General features: G+C 50.1%; 1 protein-coding gene across 1 annotated transcript in view; it reads left to right on the top strand.

Moving 5' to 3' along the window:
- Window positions 1–10000, top strand: part of LOC143289404 (discoidin domain-containing receptor 2-like) — a 124762-nt gene that overhangs the window by 98298 nt on the left and 16464 nt on the right. The window contains exons 4-7 of the mRNA XM_076598368.1: window positions 2902–2991; window positions 6875–7022; window positions 7573–7847; window positions 9602–9851. Of these exons, the coding sequence (XP_076454483.1) occupies window positions 2902–2991; window positions 6875–7022; window positions 7573–7847; window positions 9602–9851 (763 nt within the window). The remainder of the gene's footprint in view (window positions 1–2901; window positions 2992–6874; window positions 7023–7572; window positions 7848–9601; window positions 9852–10000) is intronic.

Here is a 10000-nt window from a genome sequence, read left to right on the forward strand (position 1 = left end):
GGGGGGAAGAAACAGGCAGAGACAGAGACAGACAGAGAGAGAGGGGGAGAGAGAGGGGGTGAGAGACAGACAGAGAGACAGAGAGAGAGAGAGAGAGAGAGAGAGGGTGGCAGAGAGAGAGGGGGGAGAGACAGGCAGAGACAGAGAGAGAGGGGAGAGAGATAGGGGGGAGAGACAGGCACAGACAGAGAGAGACAGAGACAGATTGAGAGAGGGAGAGAAAGGAGGGGGGGGGGAGACAGGCAAAGACAGAGACAGAGGGAGAGTGGGTGGGGGGAAGAGACGAGGAGAGACAGAGGGAGAGAGGGAGAGAGGGAGAGTGGGTGGGGGAAAGAGACGAGGAGAGACAGAGACAGAGTGAGAGAGGGAGAGAGGGAGAGTGGGTGGGGGAAAGAGACGAGGAGAGACAGAGAGAGGGAGAGAGGGAGAGTGGGTAGGGGGAAAGAGACGAGGAGAGACAGAGACAGAGAGAGAGAGGGAGAGAGGGAGAGTGGGTGGGGGAAAGAGACGAGGAGAGACAGAGACAGAGGGAGAGAGGGTGGGGGTAAGAGACGAGGAGGGAGAGAGGGAGAGTGGGAGAGAGGGAGAGTGGGAGAGAGGGAGAGAGGGTGGGGGAAAGAGACGAGGAGAGACAGGGAGAGAGGGAGAGAGAGAGAGAGGGAGAGAGGGAGAGTGGGAGAGAGGGAGAGAGGGTGGGGGAAAGAGACGAGGAGAGACAGAGGGAGAGAGGGAGAGTGGGAGAGAGGGAGAGAGGGAGAGTGGGTAGGGGAAAGAGACGAGGAGAGACAGAGGGAGAGAGGGAGAGAGGGAGAGTGGGTAGGGGAAAGAGACGAGGAGAGACAGAGGGAGAGAGGGAGAGAGGGAGAGTGGGTAGGGGAAAGAGACGAGGAGAGACAGAGGGAGAGAGGGAGAGAGGGAGAGTGGGTAGGGGAAAGAGACGAGGAGAGACAGAGGGAGAGAGGGAGAGTGGGAGAGAGGGAGAGAGAGAGAGTGGGTGGGGGAAAGAGACGAGGAGAGACAGAGGGAGAGAGGGAGAGAGGGAGAGTGGGCAGGGGAAAGAGACCAGGAGAGACAGAGACAAGAAAGAAAGAGAAGAAGACAAGAATAAACAAAAAAAACGAAAGAAATATGGAGAGAGAAAAAAAACGAAAACAAATGGAAAGAAGGAAGGAAAGAAGAGAGGAATGGAGAGGGAAGGAAGGAGGGAAGGGAGAGGAAAATAAGATAAAGACATGAATGACTTTATTACGTCATTAAGAGCAGTTACATCAGGTATGGCAAAACGAACGTAGACAATCACTCAATACAAAAAAAACATAAGCATGACGTCATTAAAAAGAATCGATAACACATAAGGCATTATTACTAAAGCTATTGCATTTAATCACTTGATCAAAATGACGAAATTAGTCATTATTGTTAACATATCTAAATCCAACAGGGCTGACATTTCATGTATTATATTGCACAATCATTGAGATGAGATCAGAATAACTTTACTATCACATAGTAATTATCGAAAGACACGAACATTGCACAATTCCTATTTGTGAAAAGAAAGAAGGAAGGAAGGGAGGAAGAGGGAAGGAAGGGAGGAAGAGGGAAGGAAGGGAGGAAGGAAGGGAGGAAGAGGGAAGGGAGGGAGGGAGGAAGAGGGAAGGGAGGAAGAGGGAAGGAAGGGAGGAAGGAAGAGGGAAGGAAGGAAGGGAGGAAGAGGGAAGGAAGGAAGGGAGGAAGAGGGAAGGAAGGGAGGCAGGAAGAGGGAAGGAAGGGAGGAAGGAAGAGGGAAGGAAGGGAGGAAGGAAGAAGGAAGGAAGGGAGGAAGGAAGAGGGAAGGAAGGAAAGAAGAGAGAAGGAAGAGGGAAGGAAGGGAGGAAGAAGGGAGGATGGAAGGAAGGAAATGTACTTCCATTTTCCAACTAATGTGGTGTGTGTGTGTGTGTATTCCAAAATCGTCCTGTGTTCTCTCTCTCTCTCTCTCTCTCTCTCTCTCTCTCTCTCTCTCTCTCTCTCTCTCTCCACTTTGATAGAAAAAAAACACCACTTGTCGGCAATAAAAAGAAAAGGAAAAGTGTGGTGCTGCACTGTAGCGACACACACTGCCCGGGGAGAGCAGCCCGAATTTCACACAGAGAAATAGGTTGTGACAAAAAGAGTAACACATCACAACGAAGAGCACACCATACAATACAATACAATGCAATTCAGTGCAATACAATACACTGTAATACAACCCAACCCAGCCCAGCCCAGCCCAGCCCAGCCCAGCCCAACCCAACCCAACCCAGCCCAGCCCAGCCCAACCCAACCCAACACAGCCCAACCCAACCCAACCCAACCCAACCCAGCCCAACCCAACCCAACCCAACCCAGCCCAACCCAACCCAACCCAACCCAGCCCAACCCAACCCAACCCAACCCACCCCAACCCAACCCAACCCAACACACCCCAACCCAACCCAACCCAACCCAACCAAACCAAACCAAACCAAACCAAACCCAGCCCAACACAACCCAACCCAACCAAACCAAACCAAACCCAGCCCAACACAACACAACCCAACCCAGCCCAACCCAACACAACCCAGCCCAACCCAACACAACCCAACACAACCCAACACACAACCCAACGCAACCCAACCAAGCCCAACACACAACGCAACGCAACCCAACCCAACCCAACCCAACCCCACACCACACCACACCACACCACACCACACCACACCACAACCTATCACCAAACCAAATGTCCCCCCCCCTTCCCCCTCGCCCCCCTTACCCACCCACCCCCCCACCACCACCACCACCACCACCCGCCTAAAAAAAGACAAGAAAAAAAAGACAGAAAAATACTAAAAGCCCAGTGCCAGTGTACCCCTCTGTGTGGCATGGTTTGCTCAGGGCCAGGAGTACGCCAAGCACTATCTGCTGGAGTACCAGAGGGAGGACTCGGGCCAGTGGATACGGTTCCGGAACAGAGAGTCATCAGAGGTGTGTGTGTGTGTGTGTGTGTGTGTGTGTGTGTGTGTGTGTGTGTGTGTGTGCGTGCGTGCGTGCGTGTGTGTGTGTGTGTGTGTGTGTGTGTGTTCAGTTGTTCCTACAGGTGTTGGTCTTACAGATGTGTTGTTATTGTTTCTACTGATGTGTTGTGTTGTGTTGTGTTGCTCCCAAAAGTGCGTTGTGTTTTTCATACAGGTATGTGGTGTTGTTCGTATAGGTGTACTGTGTTGTTCCTGCTTGTTGTGTTGAGTTGTTCCTACGGGTGTGTTGTGTTTTGCCAAGGACAACCCTTTTGTTGCCGTGGGTACTTTTACGTGCGCTAAGTGCATGCTGCACAGGGGACCTTGGTTTATCGTCTCATCCGAATGACTAGCGTCCAGACCACCACTCAAGGTCTAGTGGAGGGGGAGAAGATACCGGCGACTGAGCCGTGATTCGAACCAGCGGGCTCAGATTCTCTCGCTTCCTAGGCGGACGCGTTACCTCTAGGCCATCACTCCACCGACACACCTGTAGGAAAATAGGAAAATTCTTCTTCTTCTTCTTCTTCTTCTTCTTCTTCTTTGTGTTGTGCCTACAGTCATACTGTGTTGTTCCTACATGTGTGTTGTTTTGTTCTTACAGGTGTGTTGTTCCTACTGGAATATTGTGTTGCTCCTACAGTTTTGTTGTACCTGTAGGATGTTATGTTGTGTTGTTCCCACTGGTGTGTCATGTGTTGTTCCTACAGGTGTGTCATGTCGTGTTGTTCCTACAGGTGTGTTATGTCGTGTTGTTCCTACAGGTGTGTTTTGCCGTGTTGTTCCTACAGGTGTGTTATGTTGTGTTGTTCCTACAGGTATGTCATGTCGTGGTGTTCCTACAGGTGTGTCATGTCGTGGTGTTCCTACAGGTGTGTCATGTCGTGGTGTTCCTACAGGTATGTCATGTCGTGGTGTTCCTACAGGTATGTCATGTGTTGTTCCTACAGGTGTGTTATGTCGTGGTGTTCCTACAGGTGTGTTATGTTGTGTTGTTCCTACAGGTGTGTCATGTCGTGGTGTTCCTACAGGTATGTCATGTCGTGGTGTTCCTTCAGGTATGTCATGTCGTGGTGTTCCTACAGGTGTGTCATGTCGTGGTGTTCCTACAGGTATTTCATGTCGTGGTGTTCCTACAGGTGTGTCATGTCGTGGTGTTCCTACAGGTGTGTTATGTTGTGTTGTTCCTACAGGTGTGTTATGTCGTGGTGTTCCTACAGGTATGTTATGTCGTGGTGTTCCTACAGGTGTGTCATGTCGTGGTGTTCCTACAGGTGTGTCATGTCGTGGTGTTCCTACAGGTATGTCATGTCGTGGTGTTCCTACAGGTATTTCATGTCGTGGTGTTCCTACAGGTGTGTCATGTCGTGGTGTTCCTTCAGGTATGTCATGTCGTGGTGTTCCTACAGGTGTGTCATGTCGTGGTGTTCCTACAGGTATTTCATGTCGTGGTGTTCCTACAGGTGTGTCATGTCGTGGTGTTCCTACAGGTATGTTATGTGTTGTTCCTACAGGTATGTTATGTCGTGGTGTTCCTACAGGTATGTTATGTCGTGGTGTTCCTACAGGTATGTCATGTCGTGGTGTTCCTACAGGTGTGTCATGTCGTGGTGTTCCTACAGGTGTGTCATGTTTTGTGGTTCCTAGAGGTGTCATGTTGTGTTGTTCCTACAGGTGTGCGGTGTGGTTCCTACAGGTGTGTTATGTTCCTACAGGTGTGTGTTATGTTCCTACAGGTGTGTGGTGTTGTTCCTACAGGTGTGTTGTGTTCCTACAGGTGTGTGTTATGTTCCTACAGGTGTGTTGTGTTGTTCCTACAGGTGTGTGGTGTTGTTCCTACAGGTGTGTTGTGTTCCTACAGGTGTGTGTTATGTTCCTACAGGTGTGTGGTGTTGTTCTTACAGGTGTGTTGTGTTCCTACAGGTGTGTGTTATGTTCCTACAGGTGTGTGGTGTTGTTCCTACAGGTGTGTTGTGTTCCTACAGGTGTGTGGTGTGCTTCCTACAGGTGTGTGGTGTGCTTCCTACAGGTGTGTGGTGTGCTTCCTACAGGTGTGTGGTGTGCTTCCTACAGGTGTGGTGTGCTTCCTACAGGTGTGTGGTGCGGTTCCTACAGGTGTGTGGTGTGCTTCCTACAGGTGTGGTGTGCTTCCTACAGGTGTGTGGTGCTGTTCCTACAGGTGTGGTGTGCTTCCTACAGGTGTGGTGTGCTTCCTACAGGTGTGTGGTGCTGTTCCTACAGGTGTGGTGTGCTTCCTACAGGTGTGGTGTGCTTCCTACAGGTGTGGTGTGCTTCCTACAGGTGTGTGGTGCTGTTCCTACAGGTGTGGTGTGCTTCCTACAGGTGTGGTGTGCTTCCTACAGGTGTGGTGTGCTTCCTACAGGTGTGTGGTGCTGTTCCTACAGGTGTGTGGTGTGCTTCCTACAGGTGTGGTGTGCTTCCTACAGGTGTGGTGTGCTTCCTACAGGTGTGTGGTGCTGTTCCTACAGGTGTGGTGTGCTTCCTACAGGTGTGTGGTGTGCTTCCTACAGGTGTGGTGTGCTTCCTACAGGTGTGGTGTGCTTCCTACAGGTGTGTGGTGTGCTTCCTACAGGTGTGGTGTGCTTCCTACAGGTGTGGTGTGCTTCCTACAGTTGTGTGGTGTGCTTCCTACAGGTGTGGTGTGCTTCCTACAGGTGTGTGGTGTGCTTCCTACAGGTGTGCGGTGAGCTTCGTACAGTTGTGTGGTGTGCTTCCTACAGGTGTGTGGTGTTGTTCCTACAGGTGTGTGGTGTGCTTCCTACAGGTGTGCGGTGTGGTTCCTACAGGTGTGTTGTGTTCCTACAGGTGTGTGGTGTGCTTCCTACAGGTGTGTGGTGTTGTTCCTACAGGTGTGTTGTGTTCCTACAGGTGTGTGGTGTTGTTCATACAGGTGTGCTATGTTCCTACAGGTGTGTGGTGTTGTTCATACAGGTGTGCTATGTTCCTACAGGTGTGCGGTGTGGTTCCTACAGGTGTGTTGTGTTCCTACAGGTGTGTGGTGTGCTTCCTACAGGTGTGTGGTGTTGTTCCTACAGGTGTGTTGTGTTCCTACAGGTGTGTGGTGTGCTTCCTACAGGTGTGTGGTGCTGTTCCTACAGGTGTGGTGTGCTTCCTACAGGTGTGGTGTGCTTCCTACAGGTGTGTGGTGCTGTTCCTACAGGTGTGGTGTGCTTCCTACAGGTGTGTGGTGTGCTTCCTACAGGTGTGTTATGTTCCTACAGGTGTGTGGTGCTGTTCCTACAGGTGTGTGGTGTGCTTCCTACAGGTGTGCGGTGTGCTTCCTACAGGTGTGTGGTGTGCTTCCTACAGGTGTGCGGTGAGCTTCCTACAGGTGTGTGGTGTGCTTCCTACAGGTGTGTGGTGTGCTTCCTACAGGTGTGCGGTGAGCTTCGTACAGTTGTGTGGTGTGCTTCCTACAGGTGTGTGGTGTGCTTCCTACAGGTGTGTGGTGTGCTTCCTACAGGTGTGTGGTGTGCTTCCTACAGGTGTGTGGTGTGCTTCCTACAGGTGTGCGGTGTGCTTCCTACAGGTGTGTGGTGTGCTTCCTACAGGTGTGGTGTGCTTCCTACAGGTGTGCGGTGAGCTTCCTACAGGCGTGTCGTGTGCCTCCTACAGGCGTGTCGTGTGCCTTCTACAAGTGTGGTGTGCCTCCTACAGGTGTGTCGTGTGCCTCCTACAGGTGTGCTGTGTGCCTCCTACAGGTGTGTCGTGTGCCTCCTACAGGTGTGTCGTGTGCCTCCTACAGGTGTGCTGTGTGCCTCCTACAGGTGTGTCGTGTGCCTCCTACAGGTGTGCTGTGTGCCTCCTACAGGTGTGTTGTGCTGTTCCTACAGGTGTTCGCGGGTAACGAAAACACGTACCTGGCCGAGCTGCGCAGTGTGTCGCCCCCCATCATCGCCAAGAGGATCCGCTTCATCCCCTACAGTCAGCACACCAGGACCGTCTGCATGAGGGTGGAGATGTATGGCTGTGACTGGACAGGTGGGGCTTCTGCTGCTTCTTCTTCTTCTTCTTCTGCTTCTTCTTCTTCTTCTGCTTCTTCTTCGTCTGCTTCTTCTTCTTCGTCTGCTTCTTCTTCTTCTGCTTCTTCTTCTTCTTCTGCTTCTTCTGCTTCTTCTTCTTCTTCTTCTTCTTCTTCTTCTTCTTCTGCTTCTTCTTCTGCTTCTTCTTCCTCCTCCTCCTCCTTCTTCTTCCTCTTTTAGATGTTCTTTTTTTTCATTTATTCATTTATTTATTCATTTATGTATTCATGTATTCATTTGGTTAGTTAATTAATTATCGTTTGTTTATTTATTCATTTATTTGTTTGATTATCTATTCATTCATTCATTCGTTCATTCGTTCGTTCGTTCATTTATTCATTCATTTATTCATGTATTCATTCTTTCTTTCTTTCTTTCTTTCATTTATCTATTCATTTATCTATTATATTATTCATTTGTTTATTCAAGTATTCATTCATTCATTCATTTATTCATTCGTTGATTCGTTCGTTTTCTTTCTTTCTTTCTTTTCTCTGCTTTTTCTGCAGACGGAACCGTGTCTTACGACATGCCGCAAGGTCACCGGCGCGGGGCGGAAGTGGACCTGTACGACTTCACGTACGACGGGCTGGTGGAGGACAGCTACCTGAGCGGGGGCCTCGGGCAGCTGACGGACTGGGACTACGGGGACACCAACTTCCGGCTGGACACCAAGAAGATGGGCGTCAAGGGCTACGAGTGGGTGGGCTGGAAGAACGACACGAGCCGACAGAGGCCCGTCACCGTCCTCTTCAAGTTCGACACCGTCAGGAACTTCTCCCAGGTGAGAGTGGTGGTGGGTTTTCGGGTGGGGGCGGGGTTGGCGGGGTGGGCGGGTGTGTGGGTGGGTCAGGGGGTTGGGGACAGTGGGTGGTGGATAGTGGGGGACAAGGGGGTGGAGGGGAGGAGGGGGGCTAGTAGTGGGGCTGTGCGGTAGCAGTGGTGGTGGTGGTGGTGGTGGTGGTGGTGGTTGTGACAGTGGTGGTGGTAGTGGTGGTGATAGTGGTGGTGGTGATAGTGGTGGTGGTGATGGTGGTGGCACCTCGGTTCATCGTCTCATCCGGATGACTAACGTCCAGACCACCACTGAAGGTCTAGTGGAGAGGGAGAAGAGGGGGAGGATACAGGCGAGTGTGAGAAAGGAACCTGTGCGTTCAGAAGATTAACTCGCTTAGTGGGCGACCACTAGACCACCACTCCACTGCAGGAGGAAGGTGGCCGAATGGTTAAGACGCTCATCTGTGGAGTGATGGCCTAGAGGTAACGCGTCCGCCTAGGAAGCGACAGAATCTGAGAGCGCTGGTTCGAATCACGGCTCAGCCGCCGATATTTTCTCCCCCTCCACTAGACCTTGAATGGTGGTCTGGACGCTAGTCATTCGGATGAGACGATAAACCGAGGTCCCGTGTGCAGCACGCACTTAGCGCGTGTAAAAGAACCCACGGCAACAAAAGGGTTGTTCCTGGCAAAATTCTGTAGAAAAATCCACATCAATAGGAAGAACAAATAAAACTGCACGCAGGAAAAATACAAAAAAATGGGTGGCGCTGTAGTATAGCGACGCGCTCTTCCTGGGGAGAGCAGCCCGAATTTCACACAGATAAATCTGTTGTGATAAAAATAAATACAAAATACAAAACAAAATATAGAGTCCGTGAGGACAAGTTGTGGCTGGAAAATCAAACTGAGCGTCTAGTCTTTCGGCTGAGGCGATAAACCGAGGTCTTGTATGCTGCACGCACTTGGCGCACTGAAAAAGAACCCATGGCAACGAGAGTGTTGTCCTCTGGCAAAACTATGTAGAAGAAATCCACTCGGATAAGTACACAGATTTATATATGCATGCACTCAAGGCCTGACTAAAGCGCGTAGGGGTTTATGGGTGCTCCTCAGGCATCTGTGTGGCTAGCAGATGTGGTGTAGCGTATATGGGTTTGTCCGAACGCCAGCGACGCCTCCTTGAGAAACGAGAAATGACACTGAAAACTCCACTGTAAGAGGCTGGACTTGATGGCGGGGTGAATGTTTTTAGCGCTATGATTGTGAAGCGCACAGGGCTTCAAAGAATGTGCGCTACAGGAAGATGTCTCAATAAATGAATAATATGAATAAATGTCGCGCCTCCTTGAGAAAGGAGAAAAACTGAAACTCTACTGTTGCTTAACTCACTCAGTACGGCCAGTCCTCTCTTCTCCTCTACGCAGACCCCTCGGATGTCCAGTGGGTGTCTGAATGACCCAACTTTTAGCTTCCGTCGTCAGAATTGTGGTATTCTCTGTCAACATTCACCTCTTCAGTATAAGAACCTTCCGCTTGCAATATTTTGATGATGGTAATTGGGCTGAAACGTTGTTAACGTCGTCCCTTTCGCCGTTCGTATGGAGAGAGTTAAAAAGCAGGACTTGATGGCGGAGTCGAGTGAATGTTTTTAGTGCTACTATAAAGCGCATAGAGCTTCAAAGAATGTGCGCTATAGCAAGATGTCTCAATCGATAAATGAATAAATAAATAAATAAATAAATGAACGGCGGTGTGCAGGTGAAGATTCACTCCAACAACCACTACTCCAAAGACGTCAGAGTCTTCCGCCGGGCAGAGATATTCTTCAGCGTTGGAGGTCAGTACTACCAGAGCCAATCGCTCAACTTCAACTACCAGCAGGACTCCTACTTTGAGAACGCGCGTCAGGTGGTCATCCGCCTGGCCAATCGCGTGGCTCGTTACATCCGTGTGGACCTCTACTTTCAGTCTCGCTGGATCATGATCAGCGAAGTCGAGTTCGAGTCTGGTGAGAGTCTGCTGGATCTTTTTTTTTTTTTCTTGTCTTTCTTTCTTTCTTTCTTCTTTCTTTCTTTCTCCATTTATTTATTCAATTATTTGTTTGTTTATTGTTCTAACTATTTATTTATTCATTCGTGTGATTAATTGTTTATAGAT

This window comes from Babylonia areolata, chromosome 14, assembly GCF_041734735.1.
Source record: "Babylonia areolata isolate BAREFJ2019XMU chromosome 14, ASM4173473v1, whole genome shotgun sequence".
Taxonomy (NCBI): Eukaryota; Metazoa; Mollusca; class Gastropoda; order Neogastropoda; family Buccinidae; genus Babylonia; species Babylonia areolata.